Here is a 20,096-nt window from a genome sequence, read left to right on the forward strand (position 1 = left end):
TTTTTTTAACGATTTTCAAAACATTTTAATGTTTACAAATTCAACAACATAGAGTCATTGAATTTTAAAAAAATTAAGATTTTTTTAAGAATTTTAAGAATTTTAAGAATTTTAAGAATTTTAAGAATTTTAAGAATTTTAAGAATTTTAAGAATTTTAAGAATTTTAAGAATTTTAAGAATTTTAAGAATTTTAAGAATTTTAAGAATTTTAAGAATTTTAAGAATTTTAAGAATTTTAAGAATTTTAAGAATTTTAAGAATTTTAAGAATTTTAAGAATTTTAAGAATTTTAAGAATTTTAAGAATTTTAAGAATTTAAAGAATTTTAAGAATTTTAAGAATTTTAAGAATTTTAAGAATTTTAAGAATTTTAAGAATTTTAAGAATTTTAAGAATTTTAAGAATTTTAAGAATTTTAAGAATTTTAAGAATTTTAAAAATTTTAAGAATTTTAAAAATTTTAAGAATTTTAAGAATTTTAAGAATTTTAAGAATTTTAAGAATTTTAAGACTTTTAAGACTTTTAAGAATTTTAAGAATTTTAAGAATTTTAAGAATTTTAAGAATTTTAAGAATTTTAAGAATTTTAAGAATTTTAAGAATTTTAAGAATTTTAAGAATTTTAAGAATTTTAAGAATTTTAAGAATTTTAAGAATTTTAAGAATTTTAAGAATTTTAAGAATTTTAAGAATTTTAAGAATTTTAAGAATTTTAAGAATTTTAAGAATTTTAAGAATTTTAAGAATTTTAAGAATTTTAAGAATTTTAAGAATTTTAAGAATATTAAGAATTTTAAGAATTTTAAGATTTTTAAAAATTTTAAGAATTTTAAAAATTTTAAGAATTTTAAGAATTTTAAGAATTTTAAGAATTTTAAGAATTTTAAGAATTTTAAGAATTTTAAGAATTTTAAGAATTTTAAGAATTTTAAGAATTTTAAGAATTTTAAGAATTTTAAGAATTTTAAGAATTTTAAGAATTTTAAGAATTTTAAGAATTTTAAGAATTTTAAGAATTTTAAGAATTTTAAGAATTTTAAGAATTTTAAGAATTTTAAGAATTTTAAGAATTTTAAGAATTTTAAGAATTTTAAGAATTTTAAGAATTTTAAGAATTTTAAGAATTTTAAGAATTTTAAGAATTTTAAGAATTTTAAGAATTTTAAGAATTTTAAGAATTTTAAGAATTTTAAGAATTTTAAGAATTTTAAGAATTTTAAGAATTTTAAGAATTTTAAGAATTTTAAGAATTATAAGAATTTTAAGAATTTTAAGAATTTTAAGACTTTTAAGAATTTTAAGAATTTTAAGAATTTTAAGAATTTTAAGAATTTTAAGAATTTTAAGAATTTTAAGAATTTTAAGAATTTTAAGAATTTTAAGAATTTTAAGAATTTTAAGAATTTTAAGAATTTTAAGAATTTTAAGAATTTTAAGAATTTTAAGAATTTTAAGAATTTTAAGAATTTTAAGAATTTTTAAGAATTTTAAGAATTTTATTAGCTTACAGGTTTTCTATCTGTGTTGAATACATTTTTCTCGAAATTCTTAAAAGCTAATTGTCTTAACTACCCTTACTCTGACAAGAACAACACAACCGTTAAAAAATATAACAGTCAGGGAACTACCAAACAAGATATATTTCATAAATAGCTGCGTTTGATGTATTAAATATATCCAGAAGCAACACAAAACGGGAGTCAAAATCTTCAGAACCCTCCCAGAGTTCCTTACTTTAAAAGTTTGCACCGAATGCTTCATTCTTCGACACGTAACATCTTCAAGCTAATTCTTAAATCTCAATTAACCTGAAAAAAAACACACACACACAACAACTAAACCTCCATCTCGCGGCAAAGCCGGTTCGAGCACGCTGCCTTCAATACCTATAAACTACAAACTTACCCATGAGTTATCTTTGAACTGCGCCATAGCTGTGATGTAGGTACACCTGAATCACTCCCAGCTGATGACGAAGATGATTACTTCGTGTTGGATGCTGCCACCGCCGCTACACCTGTTGCTGCTGCTGATGTCAAACTTTTTTCAGATCTTCATCTCGCAGCGCTTTGGGGGGAAACTTGGCTTCTGCGACTTAATCCAAGGGTGAACACTACCAGTTCTGCGTTGACGACCTTTTCCGTTTGGGGTGCACTTTTTGTTGAGCTGTTGGCTTCACAATTAATTCTTCTTTTATTATTGCTTATTTTTTCCAGTGGTTATGAACACTTGCGTACCGTGGCAAAGGTGCAAACCGCCACTTTTTTTTTTGCTGCTGCTGAAGCCTCGGCGACAAAACCGTTTCCACTAATTGACCAATTAACATTTGACACCCCACAGCTCAACCCCCTTGAATGCTGCTACCGGTTGTTGTTTCAATTGATTCAATTATTTTTGTGAGCTTTTGCGCAACCTTTTTTTTGCGCGCGCTTGATTTCGTCACAAAAACTGCCACTTTCTTTAGCTTATCTCTTCAAACTGCGACCCAACAAAAGAAGAAGTAGGAACAAGACGTGATTTCAGATTCAGACAGTGTGCACTCTGGGCAAGTATTTTAAGTAGAACCGCACCTGAATACTAACTAAGTCGACACAGATAACACGGGCGCGCTTCTTGCGCTTAAGCCACTTTCATTTGCACCTTCTTCCGTAAAAACACACACGCAGAGACTTGCTGTCTACGCTGAAGAGTAACTTTTGGCCAGTTGCACCAAATGTCAGCGTGACAGAGATTACTTATGGGTCTTCCAATACCTTAGTTAACCCGTGTTGATTACTCTTCGACTTCCGACTCCTAATGGATTAGTAACGATCGTCGGGCGACACCTTGCTTAATCCGCGATCATTAGCGACACTAATCAGCGGGTCACGCAAAGACCCGCTCATCAACGGCTTGCGCCAAACTCCTTAAACTGATTTTGAAATTTCACCGAGCGCGCGCGACCGTTGAACCGTTGAGCAGTTTGTAAACAAAACGTGCGCACGAGAAGAAAAAAAACCTCCGAAAATGAGTTAAGCCGATCGAGACGAAAGAGCAACGACAACGACGACGGTTCAGTTCCGACTGAGGCAATCGCGACGCGCGTGTGTTTTTGCTCAAGCTTAAGCTCTCAGCTGTAAGTGTGAGCTCTGGTGGAGCAGTGCGGAGAGAAAATACTAAGCCGGAATATGAATGGAGCTGCGCTCCCACAACCGTTGGGGAGCATTTTGGAGTGTATGAGAGTGAGAGCGGATTGAGGTGGATTGACTTAATTTGAGTTGTTTTGATGTGCTGGAGAGCACACACGCGTGGAGCTATGGGGGAGACTCGAGTGATGAAGATACGAAATCAGTTTTAAAGTTTGGCATCGGTTTAATTTTGAAATCCTTCTTTGTGTTATTGTATACAATTTATTTTTTTCACGAAATTATGATGCATTAACAAACAAAATGAAAAAATAAAACAAAATAATTTAAATCATTATTTTTTAAACTCTAGATAAAAAAAATTATTTTTTCTCTGCGTGCACAAACCACGTGAACATGATATTTGCCAATTTCGGAATTTGTATTCTAAGGACTTTGCTAATATTTTTCAAAGTTTGCTGCGGCCCCTTTAATATTGGCTCGGAGCATCAGGGGGCAAAATAAATATTTATTCAAAAAACATTAAAATTTCAATAATTATAGATCTCCAATCGTCTGAAAACAATGAAAAATTGATTTTTTTTTTTGCGTTGAGTATGATTGAACAGCTATAAAATATTTTGAATTATTATTTAAAATTCGCTGTTCAATACCACAAAAAGTTTTCTTTTCGCAAAACCAATTTATTCATTTTTTTATATTTTTCAAAAAAAAATAATTGAAAAACAACTAATTTTTGAAAATGATAATTTTAAGGTCTGTCAATGATTTTTTTTTCCTTTTTTTGCACGTTTTATTTTTTAAAATTTTATTTCACTAAATTTTTGAACAAATTGATCATACAAAAAACTTTACATTTTTTTTAAATATTTATTATGTTTAAAACAAAAATTTTAATCATTAGATTTTCAGATTTCAACACATATTTGTATTTTTTCCTTTGTTTTTCACTTGTGTTTCGCGATTTTTGGGAAAATTGCATAGATTAGAATAGTCACACTTTTCAAAATAATAATCAATATTTTAAGTAAAAATAAGAATGCAGTATTTTTTTCTAATGTCCCAGACTTTATCTCTAAACTTTTCTTTTCAACAATTTGCATGACAATGGAATCATTTTATAGAAGAAAATGCAAAAAAAAAAAAGGAAAAAGTGAAAAGGTGATTGTTATAACATGAAAAAAAATTAAAAGGCGTGATAGAACAAACATAAAACTGAACAAGATAGACATGTGTCATTTTCAAATACTACAAATCAAACATTAAATAAGAAAATTGATGATTTTCATAGAACAAAAGTTGCCCAAAATGACTAAATACTAGAAAAAATTAAAATTTTGGAAAATCGTAAGAGATAACTTAATAACTTTAATTTTTGCTATACATTTTCGGGGTAACTCGGATGTACTGCAATTATTAATATAGACAAGAAAGAACTTGGGGCGTGATCTAACCACAAGTTCTTCCAGGATGCTTTCTTCGGACTGGCTGCGCTTGTGTTCGATTAGATTAGATTAGATTAGAGGAAAAGCTAAAATTTTAAAATATCGCCAAAAGGTGGCGTTAAATGTAAAATTTTATGACAAACAACTTTGTCGAAGTCCGCAGTCCGAGTTTATCCTAATGAGTTATTAATAATTTAAAGAAGACGACATTGCATGAAAAGATTTTTTCACCAACTTCAACGATAAAAGCGCCCCTTAACCCTTAACCGAATCCGCTCAAAATTTTCACAGTTACTTATTTCTGCCTAAGGAATCGCATCAGGGAATACTTGTTAATAATGCAAAAATGTGTATTGAACACTTCGGAGCCCATGTGTTCTCGTAATAGTATTTGTTATATAACTTTTTATAGAAATCATCTTTTCATGAGCTTTTTGTAGCAACATGTTTGGCATGAGTTTCTGAACAAAACGTAGTACTAGGTTCCTGTCAAACTTTAAGTTTTTTACATGTTTCATCACAAAATGTGCATAGTGCCCAAGTGGTGTAAATACTTTTTTTACATACTGTATACTATAGAAATTGAATAAGAATCTCTGCAAGAACGCGGACATCGCTAAATCCTATAAGTACTTAAAACATCCTTTTAAAAATTGATTGTAGAACATTTGACTTGTTTGGTTAGCAGCAATGTAATTTTATTTTTATTTCATGTTTTTGTCTAACCACTAAATCAAATTTCAACATTGAGAGGTAAAAAATCAGTTGATGAACGACCGTCAATAGTTCTCTTCCTTTATCTCGTGATTGCCAGCATGAGCATTCTCTTTCTATCACTCCTTCGAAAAAATGAATATTCATTGAAAAAGGGTTATAAAGCGTATTTGATTATAAATGCAAAACATAACAAAGCCTTAACAGTAATTGTATTTAATTTTGGGACTATAGATCTGACAGCACGTAAAGAAAAATATTTTCATAAACCTATCAAGAATTATACCAAAGCTTTTACATATGAGCAACTCTCTACAAAATCGGCCGATTCCGACCATTTTTATTTTTTGATTTTTTTATTTGGCTCAAACTTTGTGGGGGCCTTCCCTATGACTAGGGCTAGTTATTTTTTCACGGCACAAAAATCAAAATTTCGCGGCATGTCAATTACAAAACATAGGAATTCCACGGTACTCTGAAAACTGCTCAAAAATTAATCACAAAATGTGTTCTTTTAGCATAATTATGAACAGAAAAGTGTCCTAAAAGTTTGCAGTAGTTCAAGGTGCAAAATAAACCCCCTGACACCAAATAATTGTTTAAAAAATAGTTAGATAAGATTAATTTAGGCAAATTAAAAAAATCCGACAGTGTCATTCATGTTTGAGCTATTTCAATTTTATTGAGATTTTAGAAATTGGATTTGCTAAAATATCTCAAACACGAAGCATATCTTAAACATCATGAATAGAAGAATCAGTTAAAAATGTGTGGTTAAATTTTGTTTGTTTTCATTAATTTTAGCAATAAGAAAATTTGCGTATTTAAATAAAGTTTAGGCAAAATAAATAGCAGTTTTCACATTTAGTGATAGTTCCACAAAATAATTATACATTGCGAAATACTTTTTAAATTTTATTTCAAAAATACATAATTCATCATCAAAATATTGAAAAGAAATTAATTTTACATTAAATGCAACTTGCTCATGGTTATATTAATCAATTTTACAATGATTTAAAAATTACACAGCTTCAACTTTTCAGGTTAACTTTTATTGTAGAGTTGAATAATATTCTTTAACAACCTATTTTTAATTTTTTGAAATAAAGACATTTTGCTGGACTTTCTGCATTTCGTAGAATATTCTTATAAACATTATCTTCAACAAATAATTTTCAAATCAAGACTAACATTTCAAAAGGGTCAAACATTCAATATTACGCCTTTTTGAAATGTTAGTCTTGATTTAAAAAAATTGAAAATATTTTTTTTCGGAAAGATCGGAAAATTTCACGAATGTTTCATATTTTAACATTGAAAATCGGACAATTAGTTGCTGAGATATCAACGTTAGAAAATGGTGGGTTGTTTGGGTGAGACTTTATGTTTTCTAAATTTTCCTGCTTTTCAAACCTTTGCATGGCAATATCTCAGCAACTAAAGGTCGTATCAACAAGGTTTAAAAAAGCAAAATATAGAGAATTTTCTCAGCTTTTCAAAAATATATTTTTCAAAAGTGGGCAAACATGTGCACTAATTTAAAAAATGGAAAACTGCGACTATTTTCAAAAAAGTTACCTAAAAATGGCTATAACTTGAAAACGGTGCACTTTATGAAAATTTCACTGGAGTACTTTTTGATTGCAAATTTGATTTTACATCGAAAAATGAAGTTGAAAAATTTTTGCGACCAATATTTCAATTTTTTGAAAAAAATAGTGTTGATTCGAAAGTTCATAACTCGGTCAAAGATTTTTTGCACAACCTGGAAATTTCTGAAAAGTTGGCATTTTATGTCCCCTAAAACATATCAAAAAATTAAAAAAAAAATAAAATAGTGTTTTTTTGCAAATCAAGTTTTAGTGACAAAAAGTTAAATTAAAAATCACCAATTTTTTTATCGTGTGTCATTTTTTTCAGTGTAGTGTAGACACCAAATCGATCAAAAAATGCTGATAGTTTAGGTTTCCTCTGTGGCATTATAATAAAAAAATAATAAGGTGCATATCAAAATTTTTAATTTAATATAATTTATTCAATACAAAATCAGAGACGCATTATTTAAAATTTATTAATTTACCAAGCAACCGGGACCGTGCACAGGAAAAAAAATCATGGTAATATTACATCTGGAAAGGTGTCACAAAAAATGTGTAATTTTACTTCTGAAAATGTGTAATTTTACCACTATTCTGATGTAATGTCGCATTTTCAGTCTAAATTGAGGTAAAATTACATCATAAAAGAGGTAATATTCAACCTTCTAAAATTACACCTTTCAAATTTACACTTTTTTTTGCTGTGTGGTGTAGGGGTAAGCGTGGTTGCCTCTCACCCAGTCGGCCTGGGTTCGATCCCAGAAGGTCCCGGTGGCAAATTTTGAGACGAGATTTGTCTGATCACGCCTTCCGTCGGATGGGGAAGTAAATGTTGGTCCCGGTCTAACCTAGAGGTTAGGTCGATAGCTCAGTCCAGGTGTAGGAGTCGTCTCCCTGGGTCCTGTCTCGGTGGAGTCACTGGTAGGCAGTTGGACTAACAATCCAAAGGTCGTCAGTTCGAATCCCGGGGTAGATGGAAGCTAAGGTGTAATCAAGCCTTCGGACACCTAGTTTCGAGTAGGAATCTCGCAATCGAGAACGCCAAGGCAAAGCTGTAGAGCGAATAATTTGATTTTTTTTTAATTTACCAAGCGAATTAATAATATTGCTTTCAAAACGATTTTTGTATATTTGATCAAGTATTTTCCTCGGGACATTCTTCTTCAACCACATTGAGAGCAAAGGAGAGAGAGTTTCCTTAAAGCTCCAACTCAATAAAGCATTGCTTTTGATTGATAAACCAAACCACGTTCGCTCTTATTTTGAACCTTCCGCCAGTGCCAGAGAGAGAGTGACAACACAACGAAAGTAAGTGCATACGATAAAATACGACCGAACCGACACGAATTCCACGACACGAGAGTCGACCGCCACCACCACCACATCAGGTGCATATCAATGAATCAACCTCGTTTTTTGCTCCTGCACTGAGATTTAGTGATAGTGGAGTTGCAGCGTGTATTTGGGGGGGTTTGTTATGAGGTACAACTTATAGATTAATATGAATGCAAGGGTCAGTACGATCGGAAAAGGATGCTTTGGATTTGTTTCTTAAAACTAAGTCAAGGTCAATCAGTAACGGACGTAAATTAATAGAAATTAAATTGTTTTAACGTTTTTTTTCTTTTTTTTTTAATAAGTTGCATAATTTTATCTTTGCCAACAAAATCGAAAACAGTATCGAAAAATAATTTTGATTGGTGACAGTGTTGTTAAAAAACACTAAAATCCGAATAAAATATTATATAACAGGCTTAGTATCTACATAATTGGCCCCTGGCGGGAGAGTACAACACCCATGGCTAATCACCTAAAAAAGTGTCAACTATTGTACCACTAGCCTAGACTGAAAAAAGAGGTGTTGTGGGCGGCTTCTGCGTTGACATCAAGCCGCGGTCTTTCATCAATTGATTTATTACGGCTTTCCTCGACTGACCGGGCCGCGGTCAGGCTTAATCGCCGAGGCTTTTTTTGTGTGTGTTTTTGTATTCGTTAGCACCTCGTAAGCAATGGCCGGATTGTGGCGCGAAAGGTGAGCTTGCCAACCCGCGGCTAGAGCCATAATAGCTATTTTATTTGGTTTTGTGTGTGACTTAATTTTGTGGTGCTTTCTTCTTGTTTGCTTTAAGGTTACTTTTCTTAAAATAGAAAGTATTTGCTTATTTATTTAAATTTATTTGATTTCTCAAATGGAAATCGCTCATAATCTTTGAAATTTTATAACTTGAAAACTAAGATTTTTTAAACTAAGCAAGACCGTCCAAACCCAATAGAGGGATTCACCATTTTTCCTACCAACTGCACCCCACTGCCGATGCAACACAACATCAGAGTAAGAGTCGGTCATGGTGTTAGCTGGTCTCTTAACACTACTTTTGATTTATGCCCAGGAGCGCAAGGCGTAGGTCAGTTTTGTGATTTGTTTATTTATTCAGTGGCCCGGAAAAATTACATAAACAATATGCACCGACGACCAAACATAGGCTATAAATTAGCCCCGATGGTGACCTAAACTGAATCCATAAAATAAACATAAATTTCAACTTTGAGTTCTTCAATTTGTTATGACTGAAAGTTGACCGAAATGCTTCAATTTGGGGAAAGACCTCAACGCGCGCCAAGCGCCGAACCCTAACGGCGAAAGAGAGCAAAGCTTTCGAATTGTTTTCTCATCATCATTAAAAAAAATACCTTCAGCAAAGCTTCCAAATCCTAGGGTAAGGTGGCGTTTTTTCGCGAAAGTAGAATAAACAAATTTGCTAATGGCTGATGGCATTTTTCTCCCCTTATCTTTCACTCTTCCAATCAGAGTGGCAGAAGCAGGTGACATCATTAAAAAAATCTCTTTCATCTTTTTTTTTTCGCAAAGTGCTTCTGGCCAACTTTTAACGATAGATGAAGAGATGAAGATCGTTGATATTTTGAGTGATCGTTGAAGAAATGGGACAGGCTTTGTGCTGTGTGGACTGAGGTTTGGTTAAAGGGTGTCGTTGCTTAGTTGTTTTTAAAGTGTTCGTCAACCGCAAATAAAATTAAGAGAGTTATTGGAAATTGCTCCACAGGTTCATCAAATTTAAGAAAACATTTGGCAACATTTTAGGGATATTCATTGTCTTGTTAGAAGGCGCCCGTGGGAGTCGCTCAACCTGCATTCCTGTCACACATGAGGTCTGCATAGCTGATTCCACGTAGATTTTTCCCGCCAGTAATGACAGGAAACGTTGACAAACGGAATATGTGCCAAAATCATAAGTGGTTTTTAACATATGAAGGGAAATCATCGTGAACTGGAACTGCCGGTCGTTAGCCCGGGTAAAGTGGAAACGTTGAGATGATTGTTGTCCTCTGCTCTCATCTCGCAAAAAGCCATACAGAGAACCACGTCCCATTCAACCGGCTCCGTGGCTTAATGGTTACGGCTTCTGTCTCCCAAGCAGAAGGTTCAGGGATCATATCCCGGTCGGTACCTTTGAAATTTGGAATCAGGAATTTGAATATGAATAAAAACTAAAATGAATCAGGTGGGATTCGAACTCACACCTTTGGATTGGTGGTGGTCTGAGACGCTAAGCAGTCGGCCATCAGAAGGTTTACACTCTAGCAGTGAATTGATCCGTAGTGATGAAACATGTTATCTCTTCTTCTTATATTATTAAATACGCGCTGATCCCTGATTTGCCTGAGGGGATTGGAAGTCTAAATATAGATCGAGTTTCCTTCAGATGCTTGCTTCTATGTTTAGGCGGGGCCGAACAATGCCCAGCGACCTCGGAATTGGACCGCAAGGAGCTCTGTCATTCTGAAATGGGTCGTTGGAAGCAGCGCGAGGGCTATCACCACCTAATACCCGGGACTGAGATAAGCTGTATCAGCATTAGGCATGTACACAGTCTGATACAAATTATACTTTCCCATAATTTCGCTACCGGTTAGCGGGTATTGGATTGGACCACACACACACACACACATTCATTGTCTTGTTAGAAGGCAAAACAAAGTTAACTTTTAATCTTTACTCGATAACAAAACACAAAACATGGACAGCTTTCAAAAAGTGTGTTTTGGAGCTCCGTAGTAAAAAAAAACTTACTTTTCCTGCCATTTACGAACGTTTTGCTTTTCCGTACTCAACATAGTGACTCAGACAAACAGACGGGACACTCGAGTGCCAAACCATCGTCCTTCTAAAACGGTTATTTCAAATGCAATTTTGTTTCGGCATCCACTCACCCGGCGCTGATGTCGCTCCTGTCGTGACAGCTCGCCCGTCATTTCTTAGTGTGTGAGATGTGTGTTTTTAAGTTGAGCTTGAGCACGTAAGAGGCAGCAAATGAAAACAAAACAATTATGATGGAATTCAAGAATTCTAACGATGATCCACAATCCAGGCTTTGCTGGACAAGATTGGGGCTTGGTCAGGGTCATATGAGCGGATGACTAACGAAGACATACCTTTTGCCCCACTATTAACCCGGAAGGACTTCTCAACAGCCCGCCGATGTTGAGGCTGCTACTGAGGCGCCCGATACTGCGGAGGAAGCCGGATCCTATGGTGGAGTCATCTCTTTCGGAGCAACCTGATGCTTATCCTTCGTGGACTGCTGCTCAGATTTCTGCTGCTGGTCGTCCTTTTGGCGATGTTGCGTCGATCGTGAGCGCCACTCAATCTTCTTCTACAGTTGAGTTTCTTTGATTCTGTTTCGATGTATGATTTTGTGGTAGCTTTTTTTTGTTTGGCGCAACTTAACTGTTCCGTGGACACGTTCCCCGCGGATGTTTCCAAACGCCCATCATGGGTACCAATTCTGGTAGATTTGAATTGGATTTTTTTCTATTTCAACGGTCACTACTGTGAGGGACCCGTTCGGACTACTCTTCAGAATTAATACCTTTAATCAGCCTTTGATCACAACGTTTATTTCCCGCTTGTTAACTCCGCGTCCGTCGCTGCTAACTGCTCTCTCATGACTCCCTTCGCCGTTCCCCCAGTCGCTCCTTTTCTCCCTCTCCCTGTTCTTCCTCTCCTCATGGCAGTGCTGCCAGAAAGCAGTACACTCCCCGCGCTGAACCCTACAATCTCCCCTTGTTTAAAATTTGAAAAGCTCAATGAGCCACATAGTCCCGAAACTTCGTCGGTTCTCTTCTTGCCCGTTTAGAACTGGCAGCCTGCTCGAACGACGTGTTCTGCTCCTCATGGTTGATTGGGTACTCTGTCGATCCGGATTCATCTTGACCTTCGTCACCGCTCGCTGGATGGAATGTTTGATCCTCGCTTCCTTTAAGGATTCTCTTGAGATGTCGGACATTCCTGCGGTATTGCACACCATCCTGCGCTGAACTCACCGTCACATCTGCGCCACTCTTCCGGATAACTTCAAATTCTTCCGGCCCAAAATCTGAAGATAGTTTGTTGTCCTTACGCATCCGCTTTGCCAACACTCGGTCCCCAACCTCAATTTCACTCGTGCGCGCCTTACGCTTCGTATCTGCATAAACTCTACCTTTCTCCTTCTGCAGCTTATCATGATCGCGTACCTCCTCATCAAAGCTCGCTTCACGTGGCAGCTGTGGCAACTTAGAACGGATCTTACGACCAAACATGAGCTCGGCTGGAGAACGCCCAGTGGTTGGATGAGGTGTGGCGTGGTACGAGAGAATATATTTGTTAAGCTCCATTCTCCAATCGCGACCCGCCTCATGAGCGATTTTCATTCGTTTTAGGAATGACCGGTTCTGTCGCTCTATCTCACCATTATGCTGTGGCCAGTATGGTATAGTGTTGACCAACCTTACCCCGACCTCACCACAAAAATTGGTGAACTCCTCACAAGATGCGTTCAATTGAGGACCATTATCGGCTCGCATGGTATTGGGCACACCAAACCGACAGAAAATCTTACTCAACTGTGCGATGGTTTCCTTCGCGGTGGTAGACTTCATTTCACAGACTTCAACGTATCGACTGTAATAGTCAACGACCACCAACAATGTCTCCTTATTGGGCAGGGGTCCGAGGAAGTCGATAGCGATGTCCTCCCAAGGTCCGCTTGGCAACTCCTTCCTGATCATAGGTTCGGGTGGATCAGGAGAGGAAACGAGAAGACAATCTCGACATCTCTTCACGTACGACTCAACAGCCATATCCATCTTGGGCCACCACGCCGCACTCCGGAGATGAGCTTTCATAGTTCGAATGCCCAAATGTCCTTCATGCGCGATGCAGACAACTCTTTCCCGAAGCGCAGTCGGAACAACAATCCTGTCCGTACGCAGCAGTACGTCTCCAAATCGGCATAACTCATTTGCGACAACACGGTATGCTATTGGCATCTGGTAGATGTTGCCATTGTCAATGCACTCCAGAACATCCTGAATCTCCGGGTCCTCCAGCGATGCTTTCGTGATTTCCTCCCAGCGTAAAGCAACAGCAGTGGCGGCTGACAACGAAATCTGCCGAACGAACAACTCCTCCCTGATGTCAAACGGAACGGGCACTATTGTACTCAACCGTGACAACACGTCTGCTAAGTTCCTGTTTCCGGCAATATGGCTAACCAGATATTCAAAGGCTTGAAGACGGAGTACCCAGCGCTCTATTCTAGCACACGGTCGCGATCGTTCCGTAAACAGATACACTAATGCCTTGCAATCCGTCAGAATATCGAAACGTCTTCCATACAAGTACATCTGGAACCTTTCGACAGCCCAAACAAGAGACAACGCCTCCTTCTCGGTCTGGCAGTATCTCCGTTCCGTATCGGTCAAGGACTTCGAAGCACAGGTAACTACTCTGCTGTTGCCAGCATCGTCAGTTTGAATCAACAGAGCGCCCAGCCCTATTGGACTTGCGTCAGCCATCACCGTCGTTCTTTGGTCTTTGTTGAAGAATCCCAGTTTCATTACGTCCGCAATTGCATCCTTGATGCGGTCGAATGCCGTTTGGTGCACCACCGACCACACAAATTTGCTGTCCTTCCGTGTTAGCATGCGCAGCGGTTCGTCCAATGTGGCCAGATCGGGTATAAACTTGTTAAGGTAGTTGGCCAGGCCCAAAAAACTCCGAACTTCGGCTTCGTTTTCCGGCCGCCGGAATGATTTTATGGCCTTCACCTTGTCGTTGGTAGGCACGATACCGTCAGCAGTTATACGATGTCCCAAGAACTCGATTTCTGTCAACCCAAACTCGCATTTGTCCCAGTTCAACTCAACGTTTCGTTCCTTGAATCGCCTAAGGACCTAATGAAACAAAATAATAGAAATTCATCGTTTATTTGTCCTGTTAGGTTGATACAGTCATTTCAAGAAACGCGACTAGCACACAAAGTCACATTACCTTTGCAACACGTTCTTCGAGTTCTTCACGACGACTGCCTTCAATTATAACATCGTCCAGGTACCAAAACGCCCCTTCGCAGCCGACAAGAATTTGATCCATGACCTTTTGAAAACACTCCGGGGCATTCACTAGGCCAAATGTGAGACGTTTGAAACGAAATAACCCCTTGTTCGTAATGAACACGGTGATGTCGCGTGACTCCGGGGCCAGCTCGACCTGCAGGAACGCATCCTTAATGTCCAGTTTCGTCCAGTACTTCCCTTTTCCCAACCGTGCCAAGTAATCATCTACGACCGGCATCGGATGTCTCTCGCGGAGCACCGCTTCATTGACGCGACGCAAATCGAGGCAAATTCTCGGTTCTCCGTTACTTTTTCCCACCACTACCAACGGAGAAACCCAAGGCGCAGGACCATGTTTGACTTCGATTATATCTTTCGCTAGAAGCTGGTCCAACTTTTTGTTAACTGCGTCTTCAAGTGGGATTGGGACTCGACGGATGGGTTGACAAACTGGTTTCACCTCCGGGTTCATCAAGATCTGAACTTGCACGTCCTTAATCTTGGTGAACGGTTCCGTGGCGCTGGCCACGCTGCAAACATCGACTCCGATTCTCAAAATCCTCAGCTCCTTCGATGTGCGATCACCCAGAAGAGATCGCTGACCTCCAGCAACAACATGGAACTCCGCTTGTACTGCTCGTTGTCCAACCTTCACCTCAGCAACAAATGAACCGAGAATTGCCAACGGGGAGTTGCTCGCGTAAGCTTTCAACACCTTCGTGCACCCTTTCACACACTGACGAACTTCCACCGACTTTAGCTTCAAGGACTCCCAAACGGTATCTGGAATCAGGTTAACATCCGACCCGGAGTCAACGAGCAGGTCGAGTTCAACACCGCCAACGGTGCAAAGCACAACGTTCGTTTCGTTCCCGGAGAAGAACGTGTAATAAGTCTTCGTTGAGCCGTTGTGTTGTTCCGCTTCCGCTTTGACCTTCGTTTCTTCGACCAGGTGCACCTTCCGAGATGATGCAGTATCCTGGTGGGTATCCTGTCGCCTGATGAACTTCTTCTCTCGCTGACGACAGTAGGGTTCGTAATGTCCCATCTGTTTACATTTGCGGCACCGAATGTTCCTCGCCGGGCAGTTTCGGTCAGTGGACAGGTGGTCGGGTCTTCCGCAACTGAAACACCGGATAACCCGTTGAGGGTATGGAGATGCTTTGTTGCGTGCAAAGTTCCCGCCGTTGTGGTAGGCAGGTTGAAAGGGCTTTGGCTTAACTGTGACTTTGAACGCCTTCTGCTCCGTGACGGGTTCCACAGGCTTAGCATTAAAGTCCTTAACCTGCAGCTCAGCACCTTCCAATGCAACTCCGAGCGTTTCAATTTCGGACAGCGTACGATCTTGCTGGAGAATCCGTCGACGCAACTCAGGCGATGTGCAACCCTCGACGATGACATCAATCAAGAAGATCTCGACGAGAACATTCTTTGTTTCCGGAGCGTACTTCTCGAACCCGCAGTCAGCCACCTGCTGGCGCAACCGGAGCAGAAAATCTGCAAACCTTTCGCCCTCTTTTTGTCTCAGTTGTCTTAGCTTGTGCCGCTCCAAACAGTCTTGACGACACGGTTGAAAGAAACCGTCGAGAGCGTTTATTGCGACGGTGTACCATTTCTTCTTTTTGGTGGATACCACCGGAAAATTCTCACGATCGGGTAGGTTTTCGAATACGCGCTGTAGTTGTGGTCCTCCAAGATGAAGAAGCTTAGCCCGCATCTTCTTTTGATCCTTAATGTCGTACGCATCAAAATAACACTCGAGAGCTCTTTTCCAAATTTTCCACTCGTTGTACAAACGGTTCTTCTCGATCTCCTCACAGCGAAACTGTGGTACCGGCCGAGCGTCCTCCATCTGGAAAAACACAATAACTCCGATTAATGATCGTTTTAAATTCACTTGTATTACAACAGCTTTTGCTAATTCAATAAAAATCTGTAACACCCGTCACAGAAACACCCGTGAACAACGAATTGTTGTCACCACTTGTAAAATATTACAAGGACATCTACCCGTGAACAACAATATGTTCACCACCTGTAATGACAGCTACAGGGACATTCTACCCGTGAAGAACTTCAATTCACCACCCGTAACGATTGTTACAGGGACATTATACCCGTGGACAACTTAAGTCCACCACCTGTAACTAATGTTAAAGGGACATTATACCCGTGGACAACTTAAGTCCACCACCTGTAACTAATGTTACAGGGACATTATACCCGTGAACAACTTAAGTCCACCACCTATAACGACTGTTACAGGGACATTCTACCCGTGAACAACGTATGTCCACCACCTATAACGACTGTTACAGGGACATTCTACCCGTGAACAACGTATGTCCACCACCTGTAACGACTGTTACAGGGACATTTTACCCGTGAACTAATGATAAGGTTCACCACCTGTGGAAACAGGGACATTCTACCCGTGAACAATCATTTTGTTCACTCCCTGAAAAGCATCAGGAATCAAACTATTTAAATAAACACCAAATTCTTTATCCTACGTCAAAACGTTGTAATCATACGTCAACAAGAAAATAAAAACAGAGCTTTGAATTGATTGCATCACTAAACGCACTCCACGGAATGACATTCCGTCACTCAGAGAGTCTGCTGTCTACACCAGGGAGAGAAAACGAATACATTTACGTCTCTCTCTCCCCCCTTCTTTTCGAAAACACACCAACACACCTTTATGTGAAGAAATCGGCATCTTCAGCCTGAGGCAGCCATCTTGGCAAACCTCAAGCGACCAGAAAAACCGTTCTAACATTCTTAAAATCGAACAAATTAGCTCACCTTTAGTTCACCCACGTCGCCAGAATTGTGAGGGACCCGTTCGGACTACTCTTCAGAATTAATACCTTTAATCAGCCTTTGATCACAACGTTTATTTCCCGCTTGTTAACTCCGCGTCCGTCGCTGCTAACTGCTCTCTCATGACTCCCTTCGCCGTTCCCCCAGTCGCTCCTTTTCTCCCTCTCCCTGTTCTTCCTCTCCTCATGGCAGTGCTGCCAGAAAGCAGTACACTCCCCGCGCTGAACCCTACAACTACTGGTGTTTTCGTGACCAGGGGTATTGAGATTTCGGTGGAAGAGGAATCTTCGACAGAACTTGGAAGCAACGGGAGGACCAGTTTTTTATTCTCTGTCGTTGCGGTTGTGTTGCGTCGGTGCTGATGCTGCCGCATGATTTGGCACATGAAGTTCTTCCATTGGAAACAAAACCAACCATGGAACCGACCCACCGTCATCTTCGGCCATCGGTGTTGATTTTTATGTTTTTCATCGGGTACTGACGATCAGCAACAACAAAATTATTTCGATCAGCTGATTATGTTTACAATTCGCGATCAAAAGCTCAAAAATTCCGACAGATGGCGCAAAGCATCGAAGAATGACGATTCAAATTTTCGCTGTTCGGTTACATAGGAATGCAAACTTAAAATTGAATTTACAGCTCATAGAACAACTTTTGAGAAAAAAATCAAGTAGTACGATTGTTAACTCTTTGCCCTCTATATATTAACGCAATAAAAAAAATTGAAAAAAAAATAATTTTGAAAAAATAATATTGTTTAAAATGATAGAGCATCAAAAGTTAACAAAGTATCAGCTCGAATTTTTGCTCAAAAGTTGTTTTCAACGCTGGAATTTAACAAAACAGAATTCGCATACATAACCTCAAAGGGCGGAAATTTCAATCGACATTCTTCGCTCTGTTCTGCTACTCAACACTAGGTGTCGCATGTCGTTTGGCTCTTGAACGGCAATCGTTATGGCTTGATTGTCTCACGCATACATTGACATGACACATGACAGTGAAGGGTATTGGTATTGGTATGTTTGGGCTGCGCTTCGGTGAACATACATTGCGCTGTGATAGTGATATAAATTTAAATTTTACAGCATTTTCATCGTAAAGTAAGTGTTTTCGGAATTGCAAATTATAAAATTGATGAAACTCGATGCAAAACGCGTTTTTTCAAATGTTTCATTATTTTTATTTTAGGTTTCGTTCAAAAATTACGTCCATGAAAAGGGGGAGGGGGGGAGGGGTCTGAGGTTTGTGACAGCCCATGTTAAAGGTATAGGAAAAGTGCGTGACAGGGGGGAGGAGGGGGTTTAAAATCCCGAAAATCTCTGGACTTTACGGCCCTTCTTGACAGAAAAGGTCTTACTTGACAGTTCGTTCCAAGGGGACCATAGTTGATCCATCGAAAAAATGTTGTTTTGTCAATATTTTTTTTGCGTTAAAATGAAAAAAAAAGTGATCAGAAATGGTTTTTAATCTTGTTTTTTACCGTTGTACCGTAATCTGGGGCGAATTGGAACTTCAGTCTGAATAGGGACAGTAGTTTTGAGAGCACTTGAAGCTTTTAAATTTGGAAATAAATGTACACATTTTGTTGGTCTCAGACTGTTCTAACCGAAACCAACCAGAAAAATCAAAAAAATGTGCTCCAACATGGTCAAAACAGCTGTCCCAATTCGCCCCATGTGTCCCGATTGACCCCAGTTAACGGTAAATGAAAATTTACGTAGGGTTTTAGTACCCAATTGTTGGGAATTATTTTTCTTATTTGTATCCGGCATAAGTTTTATAAAAATGTTAATTTTGAAGGTAAAAACTGAAAAAACGCTAGGGGAAATATACCCTTTCTAATCAATCACATATCTTCGTCATATGGAGAGTTGGATGCTCGGTTAAAGCTCCAAAAATACTAGTTAGACTATAAACAACGGAGAAGGACAACCATGGGTGGTCTCTCATGCTCATGCTCATGCTCAAAAATACTAGTTAGGCTATAAACTTACCAGCAACAGCACCGCCTCGAGTAAGCACGCAAATGTATGCCACTTACTGGCCAAAAAGATCAAATTTAATGCACTTTTGATCATATCATATCATATATCATATAATATCTATTTTGCGAGACCATTTCTCATCATTTTGGTGACACACACATCCACACGCAAGATCCGATGTTAATTGCTTAACAAAAGTCGCCATCAACATCTTTTCACTTGCGCTAACGATTTCAAAGCGCTTAAGATATAAAATTGCATCCAACTACCGGCAACATGCTCTTTTGCACATTCTTTAGTCACTCACTTGAAAAATAATCCCGAAACATGTAAATATTTAGCAAGCGCCATCCAAAACACAAACGCGCTAATTCTTTTGACGTTTCAATTTTGACTACCAATTCCAATCGAAGGCTGAAAAAAACCGAGCGAGAAGCGAAGGCAAAGGGTGGCCACCAACTAGCTGGTGCAGCACCTGTTGGAGTGAGCAAGTGCTGTCAGAAAACTTTCGCTAGAAATGCTACTTTTCGTGAGTATTCGCTTAAAATTTCATCAATTTTGGCATCACTAAGCAGACCCAAAAGAGCGCTGGAAGAAAAAAAGAACTATGCTGAAAATAGATAAATGGGCGTGGCCCAATGTACTCGACTGATTAGAATGCATTTTTGAAATATTTTTTTAAATGCTTGTAAAAGGAATAGCATATTTTTAATAAAAGTAAAAATAAACAGAAATGTTCACTAAAAGTTGCACTACTTGTTGGTACACTTGGTTTTAGTGAATTTTAAGGAACAGTCCAGATTATCCAGCATCATTCAAACACGACCGCTTATTAGGCTTAAAATAGGCACAAATAGGCATATTTCCCCTACTTGTTCATAGGTAGCGACATGTGTCTTTTAGCTTTGCTGCTTTACTTCTATAGATTTTTTGTATTGCAAAATAACTATACAGTAGAGGTGGGCAAAAAAAGAGCGAACCGCTCAAAGAGCCG

The 20,096-nt window shown here is 38.3% G+C and overlaps 2 protein-coding genes across 5 annotated transcripts in view; both read right to left on the bottom strand.

Annotated features, from left to right (window-relative positions):
• Positions 1–2,852, bottom strand: part of LOC120432588 (nostrin) — a 107,222-nt gene extending 104,370 nt beyond the window's left edge. The window contains exon 1 of one of the 4 annotated variants that reach the window (XM_052708050.1): positions 1,908–2,852. In XM_052708050.1, the coding sequence (XP_052564010.1) occupies positions 1,908–1,934 (27 nt within the window). In that variant the 5' untranslated portion in view covers positions 1,935–2,852. The remainder of the gene's footprint in view (positions 1–1,907) is intronic. The other 3 variants (XM_039597825.2, XM_052708051.1, XM_039597826.2) reach the window with 3 other exon arrangements.
• Positions 2,853–11,975: 9,123 nt separating this feature from the next.
• On the bottom strand, positions 11,976–17,338 carry LOC128092907 (uncharacterized protein K02A2.6-like). The gene is made up of 3 exons (XM_052708049.1): positions 17,094–17,338; positions 14,221–16,137; positions 11,976–14,123 (listed from the first exon to the last, which is right to left on the bottom strand). Exons 2-3 carry the CDS (start codon positions 16,135–16,137, stop codon positions 11,991–11,993), a joined length of 4,050 nt encoding a protein of 1,349 aa, XP_052564009.1. The 5' UTR covers positions 17,094–17,338; the 3' UTR covers positions 11,976–11,990.
• Between the last annotated feature and the right edge of the window lie 2,758 nt (positions 17,339–20,096).

This window comes from Culex pipiens, chromosome 2, assembly GCF_016801865.2.
Source record: "Culex pipiens pallens isolate TS chromosome 2, TS_CPP_V2, whole genome shotgun sequence".
Classification (NCBI taxonomy): Eukaryota; Metazoa; Arthropoda; class Insecta; order Diptera; family Culicidae; genus Culex; species Culex pipiens.